Source organism: Liolophura sinensis, chromosome 1, assembly GCF_032854445.1.
Source record: "Liolophura sinensis isolate JHLJ2023 chromosome 1, CUHK_Ljap_v2, whole genome shotgun sequence".
In the NCBI taxonomy this organism is placed as follows: domain Eukaryota; kingdom Metazoa; phylum Mollusca; class Polyplacophora; order Chitonida; family Chitonidae; genus Liolophura; species Liolophura sinensis.
The window spans coordinates 22531725-22554151 of NC_088295.1; the positions used below are offsets into that span (position 1 = coordinate 22531725).

At 38.5% G+C, this 22427-nt stretch overlaps 5 protein-coding genes across 5 annotated transcripts in view; 4 read left to right on the forward strand and 1 right to left on the reverse strand.

The window, feature by feature from the left end:
* The window catches only part of LOC135467713 (DNA topoisomerase 3-alpha-like), a 51275-nt gene that overhangs the window by 23315 nt on the left and 5533 nt on the right, over positions 1–22427 (reverse strand). The window contains exons 7-18 of the mRNA XM_064745537.1: positions 22032–22202; positions 21728–21773; positions 21122–21176; positions 20564–20638; positions 19075–19255; positions 18629–18735; positions 18017–18127; positions 17152–17226; positions 14787–14837; positions 13951–14029; positions 13200–13313; positions 12746–12815 (exon numbers count right to left, since the gene is read on the reverse strand). Coding sequence (XP_064601607.1) covers positions 12746–12815; positions 13200–13313; positions 13951–14029; positions 14787–14837; positions 17152–17226; positions 18017–18127; positions 18629–18735; positions 19075–19255; positions 20564–20638; positions 21122–21176; positions 21728–21773; positions 22032–22202 — 1135 coding nt within the window. The remainder of the gene's footprint in view (positions 1–12745; positions 12816–13199; positions 13314–13950; positions 14030–14786; positions 14838–17151; positions 17227–18016; positions 18128–18628; positions 18736–19074; positions 19256–20563; positions 20639–21121; positions 21177–21727; positions 21774–22031; positions 22203–22427) is intronic.
* LOC135482177 (cellular tumor antigen p53-like) lies at positions 1219–2439 on the forward strand. The gene has a single exon (XM_064762040.1). The coding sequence runs from the start codon at positions 1219–1221 to the stop codon at positions 2248–2250; it is 1032 nt and encodes a 343-aa protein (XP_064618110.1). The 3' UTR covers positions 2251–2439.
* LOC135482183 (cellular tumor antigen p53-like) lies at positions 4065–5285 on the forward strand. The gene has a single exon (XM_064762049.1). The coding sequence runs from the start codon at positions 4065–4067 to the stop codon at positions 5094–5096; it is 1032 nt and encodes a 343-aa protein (XP_064618119.1). The 3' UTR covers positions 5097–5285.
* Positions 6917–8026, forward strand: LOC135482212 (cellular tumor antigen p53-like). The gene has a single exon (XM_064762083.1). The coding sequence runs from the start codon at positions 6917–6919 to the stop codon at positions 7979–7981; it is 1065 nt and encodes a 354-aa protein (XP_064618153.1). The 3' UTR covers positions 7982–8026.
* On the forward strand, positions 9329–10833 carry LOC135482220 (cellular tumor antigen p53-like). The gene has a single exon (XM_064762095.1). The coding sequence runs from the start codon at positions 9733–9735 to the stop codon at positions 10831–10833; it is 1101 nt and encodes a 366-aa protein (XP_064618165.1). The 5' UTR covers positions 9329–9732.

Below are 22427 nucleotides of genomic sequence, written 5' to 3' on the forward strand. Positions count from 1 at the left end.
TTTGTTCACTGTTATGTCTGCTACATTGCTGAAAACTATACAACTGATAATAAAAGCCTATATATATACAATTCCAAAAATTCTTAATCTTTCTTTCTTCCCATACAAGAGAAAAAGAAAAAAAGGCAACGTTTTGTAAAACAGTGAAAGTTACCCTGTCTATGATGTGTCTGACATGAAGGCTATTCTTTCTGCACTACCATTCAGAGTGGATGCTTTCTTTCAGAATCACTGCGATAATGCCCATCGATTTTTTTCACACCGGTCTCATACACCTATAACTTAGCAAGGCTCAAATTCAAAGCAATACCACAAACAAACCAATTGTTTATTTCTTCTCTTTCCTTTGTGTGAAATATAAATTTTGCCAACTCAATGATGTGCTGACTGGCCCTGTACTGATTTGTGCCAACATATTAATTACAATGAGCTTAGGTTGCCATTTTTTCTTGGATTGTCAAGAAAAACACATTTAAATGTAACGCCAACTGATTACACAATAAAATAAGTAGTACTCCTCACACAGTTTCTCTTTTGTCTTATTACCAAACTCGATTACATAAAATGCTTGATGAAGGCATGATTCACTTTCATGGAGTACTTCAAAATCTCTTTATCAAAGCCTACACAAACACTACTCTATATCTCAAGATGTACAGGCTGCTTTGTCTTACAGCTTTTTGTTACCCAAACCATCACAAAAAAAACAATCCCCTTGTTCATGATGCTCTTACACTTATTATGCACAAGTTCACAACATTTATTTTCTTGTTTGCCTTTCTAAAGCTACATATTCATTTCATCTGATTTGAATAAGCTAAACACAAAGACTACATTTCCTCATAGTTGATGTTCTGAAAACACCTCCCTGTCTCAACATCAAAGATCATCTCTTACACAAAACATCTTAGCTCTTTGTCACTATGTACCAATCAATTACCAGCTACTATCAACAACTTCTACATTCAGCTTACTCTTTACACCACAGGGATCCAAACTGATTAACACATTCATACAAAAACTAATTATCCCACTGGGAAATATCAGCTTGGGTAGAGCACTGGTCAAACAATCAACAGGAGATACATCAAACAGGACCCCCCACTAAAGTGAGCACTACTTTCCTCATTTACCATACTGCACAGTTAATCTGCAGGCAATAAAAGGACTCCATTTTCTCAGATGTCTTCATTCTCTCGGTTAACCACCACAACAACCATGTCTGACAACATGTTCCTTTCCTATCCTGCCATGGCTGAAAACTCGTTACAAAATGCAGGCCAATCATTTGATAGCCTGTGGGCAAGTCTTGAGGACCTTGTCCATCACTACCAAAGTGACGAAGAAAGCAGTACTGGAAACTCTAGTCTCGAGTGCTCGATTGACGACAATCTCTCTCAGCAGCACAGTCCACTGGCCTCACCAAGTCCACCTCTCAGGCAGACTAATCCTCATTCTGTTCCATCCTCTACCCACTATCCTGGCCACTACGGATTTCAGATAGCGTTTTCACCGCCAAAAAAAGACACCAAATCTACCACTTGGACATATTCCAGCAGTTTCAACAAGCTCTATGTTCGCATGGCCACTTCTTGCCCTATCCAATTCAAAACCGCCTCACCACCACCTTCTGGCACCCTCATCAGAGCAACAGCCATCTACAAGGAGCCACAGCACATTCAACATGTTGTCACAAGATGTCCTAACCATGCAAGCTGTCTGCAACACAATGAGAGCCACCCTGCACCCAGTCATCTCATACGCTCTGACCATCCTCTGGCTGCCTATGTCGAAGACCCCTTTACCAACAGGCACAGCGTGGTCATCCCCCATCAAACAGCGCAGGTGGGTTCAGAATGGACAGTTAACCTCTACCAGTTCATGTGTCTGGGTTCCTGCGTAGGAGGTCCAAACAGACGGCCAATGCAAATCGTCTTCACACTGGAGTATGAACACACAGTGCTGGGCCGAGCAGCCGTTGATGTCAGAATTTGTGCATGCCCCGGTCGCGACAAAAGGGTGGATGAAAACTCTCTGTCTTCTAATCCTACAGTGACAAAAAGAACCCAGTGCAAACGCCCCCTAAACCAGGACACTTCTCTCATGCACACTAAGAGAAGGAAGCAATCCAAGCCAGACAGTGACGTCTTTACTCTCACCGTGCGTGGACAGGAAAATTATGATCTTCTCTGTCGTTTGAGAGACTCTCTTGAACTGGCTGCTTTTCTTACTTTCACAGCCGACAAGTAACGGTGCAATGGAACATACACCCATAGCTCTTTAATGACTGTTTTTTGTACACATCAATTTAGTGCCTTCTCAAACAATGTGCATTTGTAATTTACATTTCTAGCAGATTTGTTCACTGTTATGTCTGCTTCATTGAGAATTATACAATTGCTAATAAAAGCCTATATATACAATTCCAAAAATTCTTAATCTTTCTTTCTTCCCATACTTGAGAAAAAAATATATAGGCAATGTTTCTCAAAACAACGAAAGTTACCCTATCTATGATGTGTCTGACATGTTGGCTATTCTTTCTGCACTACCATTCAGAGTGGATGCTTTCTTTCAGCATCACTGCGATAATGCTTATTAACTTTTTTTCACACAGATGTCATACACCTATAATTTCACAAAGATCAAATACACAGAGTATTACAATGAAACCAATTGTTTACTTTCAAAAAATATAAATTTCACAAACTCAACCTTGAGCTTACTGGTCCAGTATGGATATGCACCCATGTATTAAGCTGAGATTAGGTCGTTCTGCAATGGAACATACACCCATGGCTCTTCCATGATCTTTTTGTGTACACTTGTGAAACAATGTAAGCAAATTTGTTCACTGTTATGTCTGCTACATTGCTGAAAACTATACAACTGATAATAAAAGCCTATATATATACAATTCCAAAAATTCTTAATCTTTCTTTCTTCCCATACAAGAGAAAAAGAAAAAAAGGCAACGTTTTGTAAAACAGTGAAAGTTACCCTGTCTATGATGTGTCTGACATGAAGGCTATTCTTTCTGCACTACCATTCAGAGTGGATGCTTTCTTTCAGAATCACTGCGATAATGCCCATCGATTTTTTTCACACCGGTCTCATACACCTATAACTTAGCAAGGCTCAAATTCAAAGCAATACCACAAACAAACCAATTGTTTATTTCTTCTCTTTCCTTTGTGTGAAATATAAATTTTGCCAACTCAATGATGTGCTGACTGGCCCTGTACTGATTTGTGCCAACATATTAATTACAATGAGCTTAGGTTGCCATTTTTTCTTGGATTGTCAAGAAAAACACATTTAAATGTAACGCCAACTGATTACACAATAAAATAAGTAGTACTCCTCACACAGTTTCTCTTTTGTCTTATTACCAAACTCGATTACATAAAATGCTTGATGAAGGCATGATTCACTTTCATGGAGTACTTCAAAATCTCTTTATCAAAGCCTACACAAACACTACTCTATATCTCAAGATGTACAGGCTGCTTTGTCTTACAGCTTTTTGTTACCCAAACCATCACAAAAAAAACAATCCCCTTGTTCATGATGCTCTTACACTTATTATGCACAAGTTCACAACATTTATTTTCTTGTTTGCCTTTCTAAAGCTACATATTCATTTCATCTGATTTGAATAAGCTAAACACAAAGACTACATTTCCTCATAGTTGATGTTCTGAAAACACCTCCCTGTCTCAACATCAAAGATCATCTCTTACACAAAACATCTTAGCTCTTTGTCACTATGTACCAATCAATTACCAGCTACTATCAACAACTTCTACATTCAGCTTACTCTTTACACCACAGGGATCCAAACTGATTAACACATTCATACAAAAACTAATTATCCCACTGGGAAATATCAGCTTGGGTAGAGCACTGGTCAAACAATCAACAGGAGATACATCAAACAGGACCCCCCACTAAAGTGAGCACTACTTTCCTCATTTACCATACTGCACAGTTAATCTGCAGGCAATAAAAGGACTCCATTTTCTCAGATGTCTTCATTCTCTCGGTTAACCACCACAACAACCATGTCTGACAACATGTTCCTTTCCTATCCTGCCATGGCTGAAAACTCGTTACAAAATGCAGGCCAATCATTTGATAGCCTGTGGGCAAGTCTTGAGGACCTTGTCCATCACTACCAAAGTGACGAAGAAAGCAGTACTGGAAACTCTAGTCTCGAGTGCTCGATTGACGACAATCTCTCTCAGCAGCACAGTCCACTGGCCTCACCAAGTCCACCTCTCAGGCAGACTAATCCTCATTCTGTTCCATCCTCTACCCACTATCCTGGCCACTACGGATTTCAGATAGCGTTTTCACCGCCAAAAAAAGACACCAAATCTACCACTTGGACATATTCCAGCAGTTTCAACAAGCTCTATGTTCGCATGGCCACTTCTTGCCCTATCCAATTCAAAACCGCCTCACCACCACCTTCTGGCACCCTCATCAGAGCAACAGCCATCTACAAGGAGCCACAGCACATTCAACATGTTGTCACAAGATGTCCTAACCATGCAAGCTGTCTGCAACACAATGAGAGCCACCCTGCACCCAGTCATCTCATACGCTCTGACCATCCTCTGGCTGCCTATGTCGAAGACCCCTTTACCAACAGGCACAGCGTGGTCATCCCCCATCAAACAGCGCAGGTGGGTTCAGAATGGACAGTTAACCTCTACCAGTTCATGTGTCTGGGTTCCTGCGTAGGAGGTCCAAACAGACGGCCAATGCAAATCGTCTTCACACTGGAGTATGAACACACAGTGCTGGGCCGAGCAGCCGTTGATGTCAGAATTTGTGCATGCCCCGGTCGCGACAAAAGGGTGGATGAAAACTCTCTGTCTTCTAATCCTACAGTGACAAAAAGAACCCAGTGCAAACGCCCCCTAAACCAGGACACTTCTCTCATGCACACTAAGAGAAGGAAGCAATCCAAGCCAGACAGTGACGTCTTTACTCTCACCGTGCGTGGACAGGAAAATTATGATCTTCTCTGTCGTTTGAGAGACTCTCTTGAACTGGCTGCTTTTCTTACTTTCACAGCCGACAAGTAACGGTGCAATGGAACATACACCCATAGCTCTTTAATGACTGTTTTTTGTACACATCAATTTAGTGCCTTCTCAAACAATGTGCATTTGTAATTTACATTTCTAGCAGATTTGTTCACTGTTATGTCTGCTTCATTGAGAATTATACAATTGCTAATAAAAGCCTATATATACAATTCCAAAAATTCTTAATCTTTCTTTCTTCCCATACTTGAGAAAAAAATATATAGGCAATGTTTCTCAAAACAACGAAAGTTACCCTATCTATGATGTGTCTGACATGTTGGCTATTCTTTCTGCACTACCATTCAGAGTGGATGCTTTCTTTCAGCATCACTGCGATAATGCTTATTAACTTTTTTCACACAGATGTCATACACCTATAATTTCACAAAGATCAAATACAAGGAGTATTACAATGAAACCAATTGTTTACTTTCTTTTGTTTACTTTCAAAAAATATAAATTTTGCAAACTCAACCTTGAGCTTACTGGTCCAGTATGGATATGCACCCATGTATTAAGCTGAGAATAGGTCGTTCTGCAATGGAACATACACCCATGGCTCTTCCATGATCTTTTTGTGTACACTTGTGAAACAATGTAAGCAAATTTGTTCACTGTTATGTCTGCTACATTGCTGAAAACTATACAACTGATAATAAAAGCCTATATATATACAATTCCAAAAATTCTTAATCTTTCTTTCTTCCCATACAAGAGAAAAAGAAAAAAAGGCAACGTTTTGCAAAACAGTGAAAGTTACCCTGTCTATGATGTGTCTGACATGAAGGCTATTCTTTCTGCACTACCATTCAGAGTGGATGCTTTCTTTCAGAATCACTGCGATAATGCCCATCGATTTTTTTCATACCGGTCTCATACACCTATAACTTAGCAAGGCTCAAATTCAAAGCAATACCACAAACAAACCAATTGTTTATTTCTTCTCTTTCCTTTGTGTGAAATATAAATTTTGCCAACTCAATGATGTGCTGACTGGCCCTGTACTGATTTGTGCCAACATATTAATTACAATGAGCTTAGGTTGCCATTTTTTCTTGGATTGTCAAGAAAAACACATTTAAATGTACAGCCAACTGATTACACAATAAAATAAGTAGTACTCCTCACAGTTTGTCTTTTGTCTTATTACCAAACTCGATTACAGAAAATGCTTGATGAAGGCATGATTCACTTTCATGGAGTACTTCAAAATCTCTTTATCAAAGCCTACACAAACACTACTCTATATCTCAAAATGTACAGGCTGCTTTGTCTTACAGCTTTCTGTTACCCAAACCATCACAAAGAAACAATCCCCTTGTTCATGATGCTCTTCCACTTATTATGCACAAGTTCACAACATTTATTTTTCTTGTTTGACTTTCTAAAGCTACATATTCATTTCATCTGATTTGAATAAGCTAAACACAAAGACTACATTTCCTCATAGTTGATGTTCTGAAAACACCTCCCTGTCTCAACATCAAAGATCATCTCTTGCACAAAACAGCTCTTTATCATTATGTACCAATCAATTACCAGCTACTATCAACAACTTCTACATTCAGCTTACTCTTTACACCACAGGGATCCAAACTGATTAACACATTCATACAAAAACTAATTATCCCACTGGGAAATATCAGCTTGGGTAGAGCACTGGTCAAACAATCAACAGGAGATATATCAAACAGGACCCCCCACTAAAGTGAGCACTACTTTCCTCATTTACCATACTGCACAGTTAATCTGCGGGCAATAAAAGGACTCCATTTTCTCAGACGTCTTCATTCTCTCGGTTAACCACCACAACAACCATGTCTGACAACATGTTATTTTCCTATCCTGCCATGGCTGAAAACTCATTACAAAATGCAGGCCAATCATTTGATAGCCTGTGGGCAAGTCTTGAGGACCTTGTCCATCACTACCAAAGTGACGAAGAAAGCAGTACTGGAAACTCTAGTCTCGAGTGCTCGATTGACGACAATCTCTCTCAGCAGCACAGTCCACTGGCCTCACCAAGTCCACCTCTCAGGCAGACTAATCCTCATTCTGTTCCATCCTCCATCCACTACCCTGGCCACTACGGATTTCAGATAGCGTTTTCACCGCCAAAAAAGGACACCAAATCTACCACTTGGACATATTCCAGCAGTTTCAACAAGCTCTATGTTCGCATGGCCACTTCTTGCCCTATCCAATTCAAAACCGCCTCACCACCACCTTCTGGCACCCTCATCAGAGCAACAGCCATCTACAAGGAGCCACAGCACATTCAACATGTTGTCACAAGATGTCCTAACCATGCAAGCTGTCTGCAACACAATGAGAACCACCCTGCACCCAGTCATCTCATACACTCTGACCATCCTCTGGCTGCCTATGTCGAAGACCCCTTTACCAACAGGCACAGCGTGGTCATCCCCCATCAAACAGCGCAGGTGGGTTCAGAATGGACTGTTAACCTCTACCAGTTCATGTGTCTGGGTTCCTGCGTAGGAGGTCCAAACAGACGGCCAATGCAAATCGTCTTCACACTGGAGTATGAACACACAGTGCTGGGTCGAGCAGCCGTTGATGTCAGAATTTGTGCATGCCCCGGTCGCGACAAAAGGGTGGATGAAAACTATCTGTCTTCTAATTCTACAGTGACAAAAAGAACCCAGTGCAAACGCCCCCTAAACCAGGACACTTCTCTCATGCACACTAAGAGAAGGAAGCAATCCAAGCCAGACAGTGACGTCTTTACTCTCACCGTGCGTGGACAGGAAAATTATGATCTTCTCTGTCGTTTGAGAGACTCTCTTGAACTGGCTGCTTTTCTTGCTTCACAGCCAACAAGTAACGGTGCAATGGAACATACACCCATAGCTCTTTAATGACTGTTTTTTGTACACATCAATTTAGTGCCTTCTCAAACAATGTGCATTTGTAATTTACATTTCTAGCAGATTTGTTCACTGTTATGTCTGCTTCATTGAGAATTACACAATTGCTAATAAAAGCCTATATATACAATTCCAAAAATTCTTAATCTTTCTTTCTTCCTATACTTGAGAAAAAGAAACTACAGGCAATGTTTCTGAAAACAATGAAAGTTACCCTGTCTATGATGTGTCTGACATGAAGGCTATTCTTTCTGCACTACCATTCAGAGTGGATGCTTTCTTTCAGCATCACTGCGATAATGCTTATTAACTTTTTTTCACACAGGTGTCATACACCTATAATTTCACAAAGATCAAATACAAGGAGTATTACAATGAAACCAATTGTTTACTTTCTTTTGTTTACTTTCAAAAAATATAAATTTTGCAAACTCAACCTTGAGCTTACTGGTCCAGTATGGATATGTACCCATGTATTAAGCTGAGATTAGGTCGTTCTGCAATGGAACATACACCCATGGCTCTTCCATGATCTTTTTGTGTACACTTGTGAAACAATGTAAGCAAATTTGTTCACTGTTATGTCTGCTACATTGCTGAAAACTATACAACTGATAATAAAAGCCTATATATATACAATTCCAAAAATTCTTAATCTTTCTTTCTTCCCATACATGAGAAAAAGAAAAAAAGGCAACGTTTTGCAAAACAGTGAAAGTTACCCTGTCTATGATGTGTCTGACATGAAGGCTATTCTTTCTGCACTACCATTCAGAGTGGATGCTTTCTTTCAGAATCACTGCGATAATGCCCATCGATTTTTTTCACACCGGTCTCATACACCTATAACTTAGCAAGGCTCAAATTCAAAGCAATACCACAAACAAACCAATTGTTTATTTCTTCTCTTTCCTTTGTGTGAAATATAAATTTTGCCAACTCAATGATGTGCTGACTGGCCCTGTACTGATTTGTGCCAACATATTAATTACAATGAGCTTAGGTTGCCATTTTTTCTTGGATTGTCAAGAAAAACACATTTAAATGTACCGCCAACTGATTACACAATAAAATAAGTAGTACTCCTCACAGTTTGTCTTTTGTCTTATTACCAAACTCGATTACAGAAAATGCTTGATGAAGGCATGATTCACTTTCATGGAGTACTTCAAAATCTCTTTATCAAAGCCTACACAAACACTACTCTATATCTCAAGATGTACAGGCTGCTTTGTCTTACAGCTTTCTGTTACCCAAACCATCACAAAGAAATAATCCCCTTGTTCATGATGCTCTTCCACTTATTATGCACAAGTTCAAAACATTTATTTTCTTGTTTGCCTTTCTAAAGCTACATATTCATTTCATCTGATTTGAATAAGCTAAACACAAAGACTACATTTCCTCATAGTTGATGTTCTGAAAACACCTCCCTGTCTCAACATCAAACATCATCTCTTGCACAAAACAGCTCTTTGTCATTATGTACCAATCAATTACCAGCTACTATCAACAACTTCTACATTCAGCTTACTCTTTACACCACAGGGATCCAAACTGATTAACACATTCATACAAAAACTAATTATCCCACTCGGAAATATCAGCTTGGGTAGAGCACTGGTCAAACAATCAACAGGAGATACATCAAACAGGACCCCCCACTAAAGTGAGCACTACTTTCCTCATTTACCATACTGCACAGTTAATCTGCGGGCAATAAAAGGACTCCATTTTCTCAGATGTCTTCATTCTCTCGGTTAACCACCACAACAACCATGTCTGACAACATGTTCCTTTCCTATCCTGCCATGGCTGAAAACTCATTACAAAATGCAGGCCAATCATTTGACAGCCTGTGGGCAAGTCTTGAGGACCTTGTCCATCACTACCAAAGTGACGAAGAAAGCAGTACCGGAAACTCTAGTCTCGAGTGCTTGATTGACGACAATCTCTCTCAGCAGCACAGTCCACTGGCCTCACCAAGTCCACCTCTCAGGCAGACTAATCCTCATTCTGTTCCATCCTCTACCCACTATCCTGGCCACTACGGATTTCAGATAGCGTTTTCACCGCCAAAAAAGGACACCAAATCTACCACTTGGACATACTCCAACAGTTTCAACAAGCTCTATGTTCGCATGGCCACTTCTTGCCCTATCCAATTCAAAACCGCCTCACCACCACCTTCTGGCACCCTCATCAGAGCAACAGCCATCTACAAGGAGCCACAGCACATTCAACATGTTGTCACAAGATGTCCTAACCATGCAAGCTGTCTGCAACACAATGAGAGTCACCCTGCACCCAGTCATCTCATTCGCTCTGACCATCCTCTGGCTGCCTATGTCGAAGACCCCTTTACCAACAGGCACAGCGTGGTCATCCCCCATCAAACAGCGCAGGTGGGTTCAGAATGGACAGTTAACCTCTACCAGTTCATGTGTCTGGGTTCCTGCGTAGGAGGTCCAAACAGACGGCCAATGCAAATCGTCTTCACACTGGAGTATGAACACACAGTGCTGGGCCGAGCAGCCGTTGATGTCAGAATTTGTGCATGCCCCGGTCGCGACAAAAGGGTGGATGAAAACTCTCTGTCTTCTAATTCTACAGTGACAAAAAGAGCCCAGTGCAAACGCCCCCTAAACCAGGACACTTCTCTCATGCACACTAAGAGAAGGAAGCAATCCAAGCCAGACAGTGACGTCTTTACTCTCACCGTGCGTGGACAGGAAAATTATGATCTTCTCTGTCGTTTGAGAGACTCTCTTGAACTGGCTGCTTTTCTTGCTTCACAGCCGAGAAGTAACGGTGCAATGGAACATACACCCATAGCTCTTTAATGACTGTTTTTTGTACACATCAATTTAGTGCCTTCTCAAACAATGTGCATTTGTAATTTACATTTCTAGCAGATTTGTTCACTGTTATGTCTGCTTCATTGTTGAGAATTATACAATTGCTAATAAAAGCCTATATATACAATTCCAAAGAGCTTTAATCTTTTTTTCCTTCCATACTTGTTAACTTTTTTGACTTAGATGTCATCCATGTATAATTTAGCAAGGGTCAAATACAAGGCTTACTACAATGAAACCTTTTGTATACTATCTTAAAACATAAATTTTAGCTCTTTCTCATTCTCTACCAATCAATATCCTGATTGTCATACACTAGGTTGAGCAAAAAATTTTAGCGGCCATAATAGGCCCTAAACTAGCCTGAAAATCTGGTCTAATGATAGCTTATACTTACAAATAAAGGAAGATCGCCGCTATATTTAACTCGACCTCCGCATACACATGATCGTGACATTGTATCTGTATTTAGCTACCCCCTCGGCAAAACTAGCTCCTCATGCGATACTTAACATCTAAATCCACTTAATTCATGATCTGTCTGCAAGCTGAGACATTGATGCACCTTTTGCAACCATTGACACTGACCTTTTTTGGATATTTCCTGAGAAAATCTCAGTGGAAAAAGAAGTTCCGTCTTGTGCTGATCAAGACGTGATGCTGACTACCCTATATAAATTGGTACAGCAAGATAAGAATCTGACATCGCGTAAAAATATGTCACAACTTTATTTAAGTATTCCAACACCTCAGTATGCAAAGGTGGACAACAATGTTGTTTTGAAAGCTTATACTAGGGTAAAGTGGAAGTGTGAAGTGCCAGATGCTTTTAAAATGACAACAAATTGAAACGGACTGGGATTTTTTCTTTTTTTTTTCACTTCCATTATGTCAACCATATGTGCAAAAAGTATAACTTTAACAGGCTACAAACAATAATAAAGAGTTGAATAAACACTTTGCAATCATGCGAAAAGGTTGAAGAATTTCCGTAGGTGTGTTTACTTATTTAGTTGAGGCTGACAACCCTGGTCTCAAAAATATTTTATCCATACAAAGGGGATGAAATTCAGAGAACATGCACCACTTGGCCTTATTGCCCTCAGGTTGATTAGCTGCTGTGAGAGGAACGCTACAGCTTAATGAGCCTGTAAGCATCACTTACAGTTAGACTGGTTTTACATGTAGACAAAAGAATATGATTTATTGTGTTCTGATTGAAAATTAATTACAGGACATCGCCATTATTAGGCATTATTCCTTTTAACCCTATGTCAAGTGTAACTTAGAAATTATGGATACAAATCAATTTAACTGTCAAAACAGAAGAGTGTTCAATGAAATTAAACAGAGTAGTTACCAATGTTTGATCTATAAGATACATATATACTTATATGTTAAATTCACTTGTCAGACAGCCACCACTTTTATTCACAGAGATGCCACAGCACACGGAAGCTGGGAGCTAATTTGCACTCAACAGTCTATGGTTTCATGCAGCAGGGACATGCTTACTACATTAGATGTCTGTTTCGTTGAAATTCTGCATTTAAAATTGCGTCCATATTCCCAGTAACTTGCAGTAAAAACAATGGAGAAACTGAAAATGCCAAGTAGAACGAGTTACTTTGAAATGATGCCATTTATTGGCTGTGAATAGCAGCTGCAGCCTCAAACTTCAAAGGCCACTGTCCGCGAGTGGGTGTTTAGTTGACCACAAACGCTCAGTTGTGGAGAGGGTAGTGGTGCTCATCCCGAAATGCATGTGGCTCATTGCTTGACATTCCCTCAGTTTTAGTGTCTATTTCTGAATCAATCAGGATTATTATAACATCTACGTAAATCCTGTGATATGCAGGACAATTTCCCATGTGAGATGAACAGATCTGCTACTTACCTTTTAAGATCAGCCTCAAGTTCTGCTCTCAGATGTGGCTTGGACATTTCGTACCCCATGGCATCATAACCTTTGCAACCAATTCCATGTCAATAAGAGAACACATTCTTTTATACTGTATTGTATTGGACAAACATAAAATAAGTAGAAATGGCTATAGAATTTTTTACTCACAGTTTTGTTTTAAATGCATTTTCTTTCATTTTCCATTTTTATTCTTCCCCATCTTTTGGTGTAGATGGGTATGTCAGCTCACTACTTTGGAATGAGCAGTCATTGATAATTTCCAAAGTGATACATTATAGACAGTTGAAGTGTGATTCTTTCTTGGGATGTTTCTACCACAAAGAAATAACATTACATGCACTTTGAGAAAGTTAAACTCATCAACTAAAGCAGATGCTTATATAAATTCATGGGGTACAATCTTATATTTCAGATGTCACAGACTCACCCTCTACCAACCCCATTCCCAACTGACCAGGCACAAATTTCCCATCAGGCCTTACACCCACATACATCCTGGATTTTATAGTTTCAATATGTTCAGCATGAGTTGCATCAGTTCCTGTCCAAGAGAGAGAGAAAAAAGCACAAAACAATTGTTTTGGTAAACTAGAATGTGGTTAGAGGTTAACTGTTACCATTAGTTTAGAATTCAAATAATATCTATATATATATATATAATTTGAAATTATAACTTCAATTCATGAATGGTCACAAAGGCAGTATAATGATTTCTGTGGCATAAATTTAGCATATTTTATATTTACAAACTAAACACTCACACAGCCATAAATCATGCATTTATTTTATTGTTGATCAGCGCCATGTTCATTGGTAGTCAGTTTTATGGGTGCAGGAAACTGGACTGACCAAATTAAACCACAGACGTAATCCCCAAAGTGTGATGTATAGATGTATATATCGCATGGGTGGAAGACTCATGGTCTTCCAACAACACTGAAAGTTAAACTGCACAAACAGCTTACTGTCACGAAGGCCCCACAAACAGCGGGGGCACATACAAATGCATGTATATGTATGTGATTGGTTTTAAAAATCAATACTGTTATATGATGTTTTGAAAACGACACACATACTCATGCTGATCATGAGTGACATCATGAATAAAATCTCCTAGAATTAACACAGATGTGTATCATGACATAATTGATTATATTAATACTGGTCGGGAAATCTACCTATTCCATGTTTTTCCATAAGGGCAATAAGATCTGCTTCAGTCAGTAAGGGAGGGGCAGACGTTTCTCCTGCATTTATCTGAAATAAAACCAGCGTGATGTTTGTACAATGTAATGTCTCCTGACACAACCATATACACATGTCATCATGCATGCTTCAGCTGGAAACACAAGGTGCACTATAAGGAAAGTTTGGGGACAAAGATATATGTGGGGCTCCTGCACGAATCTGATTGTTCTATGGTACTGTGCACGTCACATGCTCAAGTCAGTAAATGCAAAAGCAAAAGGCACTTTTAAAAATAAGGAGAGACACATATTGGTAGAAATGCTACTTGATTAACAAAAGCCTGCAGTTTCAATCTAATTAAACTGAGATGGTAAATGCCAATGGACACATCAAACACAGCACAACCACAATCACTCTTCCCATACATAACTGGGGTGAAATCTAGAAACAAAAACTATGCACATGCGTGAGGTATGTTTGTGTAAACACAACATCAAAATACATTTATTTTCAGTTTGCAAAGAAAGGAGATACTGTTAAAATATCATCTCTTGGTTATGCATTAAGTTTAGATTCCTCCTGGCTCTGCAGATTTACCGCTTTATCTCAAATATGATCAATGTTCTGTAAAGAAGTCAAGAATTCATGGATGCACCAGAGCCAATCAATCAAATCTATTCTTTTATAGTGCATCAATGAAACAATACATTTGCAGTGTGGTCTGAGTCAGGTCTTCATTTAGAAATATTTTTTTTCCATTAGAAACTACAAAGCTTATTAAAAAATATGAAATAGATATATGAACAGGGAAGGAGCAAAAACCTACCTGTATTGAGTTTGGCTGGAAAGAGTCCCCTTTATTGTACACTGGAATAATCTAAAAAGAGCACAATCTAAATCTAAAATAATCTAAAAAATAAATCTAAAAAAAAAAAATTAAATATGTCACATGCGCTTTGGATATTTATTATTATTCTGAACTGAGCTACACAATCTATGTTGTCCTGATATGGTACTATGCTCCAGGCTGTGGAACAGTTTGATATGGTCTTGTTAGATCATACCAGAAGTATGTAAGTAAACAGGAGTATGTCACTCTGCTACATTGCATTTTGGTACCTCCGTCAAGTCATAGACATGTCACAGATAACTTTAATAAAATTACATGACGAGATAACAAGGAATTATGGGAAATAATTTTTCATATTGGTTTTGCATCTAACAGTCAAACCACACTTCATCGGGCTGTCTTGACACCAGGGAAGAGTTGGTGGGTTTGTTAAGTGGTGATTTGGCAAGTGGTGATTTGGCAAGTTAAGGTGACCCTGAGACTTACAGTGACTCATCAAATTTCACTAGCCTAAAATTTCACTTCGATTTATACACCAAAGTACGTGTAGGCCTAGTAGGCCTCTATGCATACAGTTTTGCACTTTTCTTTTGTAATTAACAATTTTGATTACTCATGGATAGAACTGAATTCAAATATCGCTTGAGATACACCTGTAAATCAATTTAGGTCAACTGTATGTGTGTCATACATAAAAATTTCAATGTACCCAAGAGAAACAGTGTAATGGTTTGATGGGTGTGTCCTCTATCCAACTCTGGAAACTGCTGAGTTGACTGAGCCAGCAGCCACTTGACCTGACCTAAGACTGGGGTACACAATTGTAATTCAATGTTATTGAAACCAGCAACAAATGATGATCTCGGCAATAACGAAGTTGGAGTGGAAGTTTATATTCAGCTTTCAAAGAGAAATTGAAAGCATGCCAAACACAGACACCGCATAACATTGATCATCATACTAAATGATCATGTGCGATCTACCCTGTCACATTGTCCTACTGACACTTATGCTCCTGTTGTAAATAACTTCTCCCTCCCCCTCTGATAAATAAATAAAACGCCACATGTAATTTTACTCAGACTTTGCAAATCGTGCTGTTGGGACAACCGAAGTAGGGCCAACACTGCAGCACAGCTTCAGCAACAGCAAGCCAGAAGCCTACGACTAGACAGCGTCGTACCTTGATAAAAGCTTAATGGTCATTACCCATATATATTTTCTACACAAGGTATGAGGACAGCCTAGTGTACGACTTTCGGCAGGGCGAGGGATGCCTACTGATGAACACTTCCTTGAAAAATATACAAGCTCACAACAAAAGTTCAGGTGAACACAACATACACCTCAACAAATGCATCTGTTTTAAATGTATAAAAGAATATCAGCAGCACTGTGGTGTGAGTAACCCGAGCGAAATCTTTATGGGTGTTGATAACAGGTTACCATGACAACCCCGCAAGTGGACAAATGTGTCCACCAAAAGAAGGACAAACAGTAGTCCGGATACCAAATCATATGTATTTATATAGTATATAAAAGGAAAACGGCTATCTGTTTACCAAGACAACCACGAAAATGGACAAATGTGAGTAGGGATACATCTGTGTATCTATGTAACCACCAAAAATTCAAACTCTCAGTGGAAAATAACTAGAGATATAGCTCGCACACAAACACCGATGCACAGACGGACAGGCAAAATCACCATAACATAATACACTTCGCCTAATAAAAGAATCTTAATAGTTTAGTGAAAGAGATACACTTGTTTACAACATGTACTCCTACCAAAATATTTCTTAGCCAAAGAGAACCAGCAGCTATTTGACTCGCCACAAGGTCTGTCATAACCCACAAAAAAAACATTTTTTTTTAATCATGGCCTGGATGAATCACTGGAAATACAACCATTTTGTATCAGTTGAACAGTGTGGACAGACAACACTAAATTGTTATTGTAAAGCAGCATAATTTGAGCAGTATTTAATGAGCTAAGCATTGTGATTCACAATAACGATGCTCTAGTCAGGTTTACATACCCAAATACAAAAAAACCTTATGGAGACGTTAAAACACCCCGCTGCAGTACACTCTGTGGAACTACTTCGGTAAGTTGGTGATAATTTTGACATGCTTACAAATGCCCCCATGCTCGCAGACACCAAAAACCATGAGGAAGGTTGTACCTGTGATTGTATTGGAGGTCATGGATTGGGAATCATATCAAGAAAGTGTAGCCTAATTCACTTTATGTAACTCTGGTCAAAAGGCTAATACCACAGGCATCATGTCAATGTGGTAGTTACAAATGTTGTGTGAACCATGCACCTGCTCTTACCTTAGCATTCCACCGGTCATATGGATACACGTCCAGGTAGTTACGTGCCACTATCATTAACCCTTGGGCTGAAAACTAAGTTAACACACTAATGTTACAGGTGTTGAACTACAAATGCCAGAAATAATTTTCTAATATATAAAATGTATGTTTGTTATAATACAAGCGCATATCATAAACTTTGATTCAACCATTAAAGGGATACAGAATCTTGGCTTGAGTGTAAGATAGGCAAGTCCAGGCAATGCCCAGCCTAACTTGAATTTTAGGTATGGCAGATTTATTCAAGTGTGACCAGAGCCGCAAGGTTTAAGCGAGTAAGGTTTATGTCAAATGTCAGTCAATCAGTGTCGAATCTGTATCTCCTTAACTGCAGGGCTCATTTTTTTGTCAAATTTTGCCAGAAATCAAACGGATTCCAGTAAGTTTGTCTCACAGGAATCCAATATGGGCTTCTCATATATTCAAGATGTTCTTAAAACCTTTTTCTCAAGGCATATATTTGGGCTGTGTTAGAGATAAATACTGAATTCTTCAATCAGATTCACATCTTTCTTTTATTTTTTTTGATTTACTATTTCTTTACCCAAAATATCTGAGAATCAGATATCTGGATTTCTAGTAATTACAGATGACCGAAGGCATTATGTATTAGCTTTTATCATCCATTTTATCAGTAAATATAAAATAATTTTACAAGAATCTTTTTTCTTGTAAAATTACTTATTACAGAAGACTACAATAACATGCTAATCCAAAACACAAGCTCAGGATAGTATTTTGAAGTTTCCATACATTGCCCAGGGTAGTCAGACTAAGCTACATATATGAGCTACAGGATTGGTTAAAATAAAGCCTCACTGACCTTCTCCTCAGCCACATCTATTTCCACTGTGGTCTCATGTCCTTGAGCATCCTGGGAACAGGTCGCCAGGAAGTGACGGACAACAAACTCGTATACACGCTGTTCATTACCCTGTTGCCAAATCAATGTTACCACCGTCAGTTCTATTTCATTTATTTATTTGATTGGTGTTTACGCTGTACTCAAGAATACTTCAATTATACGATGGTGGCCAGCATTATGGTTGGAATAAACCAGGCAAAGCCTGGGGGAAAGCCACGACCATCCGTAGGTTGCAAACATAAGATGGACCTGAATTCACAGCGACCGTATTGATAGGAGGCTCTTGGGTCAATGCCCCATGCTGGCGTGCTAACAACCTCAGCCACGGAGGTCCCCAGTCAGTTCTAAGTTTACAAGATCTTTTAAAAATCAATGACACCTTGAAAACAAAGAAACTGTTTCACTGTGATGTGCAGATTTTGCAACATTTAAGTTTTTGGTCATGTACTTTTAGCAGCTGATACTTCAACAGGCAGAACTTTCAACACAAAACAATAACAATTTGGTAAGCAAATTTCAAAGACAGCATCAGCTGTAATAAAATACTTTAACTATCAACCCTTTACCAACCTGTAAATTTGCTGCATACTTGATGGGGTGTATTGGAGGATGGGCATTATCAGTCTTGTTCCCATTTCTAGGGTTTGGCCCATGTTCTAAAACGCGGCCGGCAAAAGCTGATAAAACAAAATTGTGAATAATCATAATCTCAAACACATGTGCATCTGAATGTTTTAGCTGCTCAAGTACAATCTTCAGATGAAATATCCTGGCAAACTTTCAAACAGTTAAAAATAAACATAACTGAATTTACAAATGGGCATGTTGATGATGGGCCAAAAAACTCCATTTCACATGCAGTTTATGCAAATCTTCTTTGCTGCCAAAAACTTGTCTGCACTGAAATATGCCAGTACTGCACAGGAAAAGAACGCCACATGTACATGGCCTGTGATAATGAAACACAAGATTAAATAGCCTGGTATACAGCTTCTGTGCCCTAGCAAGTACCTTACCTCCCCAGTTGGGATCATTTGTCTGCAGCTGAACAAGGGAGGCCAAGTGTATGTCCTTTGCAAACATGTTTGTTTCTGTTCTGGGATAGCTTATATAGCCCTGGGTGTACAGTTTTTCAGCAATCTTCATTGTCTCCTTGGCATTAATTTTTAACTTCCTGGAAGCCAACTTTTCTAGTTCCTGCAAAATAACAGCCAAAAATACAGACAGAAGTGTTCCAATCTATCAATAAATACAAACGAAAGTCTTCCGGGCTATCAATAAATACGAACAAACATGTTCTAGTCTATTAATAAATACAAACGGAAGTCTTCCAGGTTTTAGGTAAGTACTGACAAAGGCGTTCCAGGATATCAATAAATACAGACAGAAGTGTAACTCAAACACAGGGATGTCATGGCAAAAGGTATCAGCATCAATATGCTTAGCTCGCTTCCGACTGTATTTCCCCACACACTCAATCCTTTGACATGGAGCATGACTAGTCCAACACTAAAGTCAACTTGAATAGTCAGTGTGCCGACAGCTATTGCCATGGGAGCAAACAATCTAGCTTCTGAAAATCCATGCCTCTGGTAGAATGCTAATACATGTAACTATAGGAGAATGACAGACAAAATGCCATGAAAATCTCTCAGTTTTACTCGGCTATAACCAAACTTCTCTCTGTTTTTGAGACAGAAGAGCACCTTTGTGGTCATAAATGTGCATGCAGAGATTTCAGATTTCATTTGGTTACATTGCTTGTCAAGGATGATATAGCACTGGCAATGAATGACACATACAAAACATAGCCCATAGCTATGATACCTTGTGTCCCGGTGGTCAAAAGCTATGCTATGAATAAACACACACAGAAGTGTTTCAGAATATCAATCAACAAAGATATGTTCAATGGCACCAATCATGAGTTCTTAAGATCGTGACATACAAATAGCAATGGTCAGTAAAAGTGCTTAATTTAAATAGCAGCATTTAAAATTGAAAAAACAAAATTAAACAGCAGCATGAACAAATACAAACAGAGATCTTCAGTAGTCTTTGAATGGTGATTTACATATAGCTTTGTACTAAGAGTTCATAAAATTCAGGATAAGGGAAAGGAAAAAATGCATTATTATCTCTAAAAAGCAATAAATGAAAGGTCTTCAGAGCCTAATCATGCTAATGGGGCAATACAAAACCATATCCCAGGATAAGGTAAAGAGAACCACAATCACAATATTAATGGGCTATGTAGTACTACCATGGCAGATAGCGGTCAGCAACGTGACTTACAAACAACTTGTTGGAGGGTGATGCAGGTAAGATTAGATTCACCAGACATTCATGAAGCCAAAAGGTGGGCAGTGAAAAAAGAAACACTGAAATTTAACCTAACTGGTATATCATCCTTGAAACATCATGAGAAATACAATTATCATGTTTGTTATAAAATCTGCCAAATCTTTACTCCAGAATTTTGGTAGTGATTTTACTTTTACTTACCACAGTATCTAAAGGCTGGGGTCTCCATTTGCTTTTTGTTTTACTTCTTACATCCACTACTTTAGCAAGGGGGTTCTTAAAAATAAAACAATGAAAATATTTAAAAGAACATCTACCCTGAATTTCAAATTTCATTAAGGTTGGCATAAATATAATACATTTACTCTGGTATGACACAGCTGGAATATATGAAATAAGCACCTGACAGATAAGACATTGGACACAATGTTTATAACTTCTTTGCTTTAATAGACTGAATCCCATGCTACGTTTTATTCAATAACTTTATTGGTACTCATTCATTTTTCATTTACATGACAGCAATATTGGATGAAGAAAACCGAACAGAGCAAGAAGGAGATCTTCATGCTTCTCAAAGTACACAAGTATTCTTCAAAGACCAATGCCAAGTCAGCACGATCGGGATTCAAACATGCCAAATCACTGCAACTTCAGCCATTAATTCTTTCAGAAAAGACTACACTCTTACCATCCTATTAAGCCTGTAAGCTAAGGAAAGGGGGTTCTGACTTAATGAACCTTTCAATCATTACTTACCTCAATACAATGTTCATACAGAACCAAACAAGCCAGCTCGTTAAACAATCGGTTCCTGTTTCAAAGAGACAAGTCAAGTCTATAATAAATGCATTCGTTTAATTACTATTACAAAAAGTAGAACAGAACATATGACTAGTATGAAATCAGTCAGGCTGAAGTATGGTGCTTATATATCTGGGTAGTTAGGCTGACCGTACTACTTTCTGCAGAAAGATGCACACTGTTACATCATCAGAACAGATTTATTTATTTCAATTATCTGACTGGTTTGTGAAAGGAGACAATACCTGTGTCATATCATCAACATGTGTTACTTCAAAGGCTAACAGCCTTCATGAATAACGGGTTTTGCACCTATGCCAGTGAGGATCCCAAGAACAAATACATTATACAGGTTATATTTGATGCACCATTTTTTCTATCAATTATTCTTCAATGTAAGATGAGTTCTATGTCAGTTGTGAAAATTTACATTTCTTAGAGATCTACCATTCATCTGAATTATACTTCTTTCATAGATATAAAAAAATACCACGACATTAAATTTACAAAAGAAATGATATAAAATTAAGAGCTTCAAATTACTGAATGTTTAGTAGTTACCTTTTCCATGAAAATTCAACGTGTGTATCCTCAACACAATGTAAAACTGAAAATCACAGTGGAAACACAATTGATTTTAAAGAAATGATTTGATGCCACTAAATGTTTTAAATTAAAAATTATGTTATAACAACAATTCAAATTCATGAGATTGAAAGAAAAAAACAATTGCGACAAACAGCAAAAAAAGCTAAGAAAGTAGCTCCACATACCACCTGTGTGAAAATTCACACACGGGGTACTGATATTGATTTGTAAGTTATAAAGCTAACCACTCCTGTGACACGAACATCATGAAGCAAACCTTTGATTTTCCAAAAGGGTTCTGGCACAAAAGCCTGGATCTGTTTATAACGTTCAACAACAAAGCCTAGAGTTGGAAACTGGCAGCTTCCATAACTGATCAGTTGATCTGCAAGTAACTCTGGGAACTTCTTCTGTAGGCGTAATGTCTGGAAACGTGTAAATGATGCTCCTGAAGATACAAAGTAATATCTAGTCAAAGAACTCATCCTTTTGCAGTTTCAGATAAATTGTATTCATGTGAACTAGACAAAAAAAAGTAAACGTGTTTAATGATATAACTGACGCCCTTTGTTGTTTCAGTTTGACCTAATTAATGTTGAACATTATCCCATGTTGAGCACCTCTTACATGTGACCTATCTACAATCACATAGAATGACTTAAAGATCTCAATG

Excerpts from the sequence above, each read along its gene's own strand:
- LOC135482183 (XM_064762049.1), top strand. The coding sequence starts at position 4,065 with ATGTCTGACAACATGTTCCTTTCCTATCCTGCCATGGCTGAAAACTCG.
- LOC135482212 (XM_064762083.1), top strand. The coding sequence starts at position 6,917 with ATGTCTGACAACATGTTATTTTCCTATCCTGCCATGGCTGAAAACTCA.
- LOC135482177 (XM_064762040.1), top strand. The coding sequence starts at position 1,219 with ATGTCTGACAACATGTTCCTTTCCTATCCTGCCATGGCTGAAAACTCG.
- LOC135482220 (XM_064762095.1), top strand. The coding sequence starts at position 9,733 with ATGTCTTCATTCTCTCGGTTAACCACCACAACAACCATGTCTGACAAC.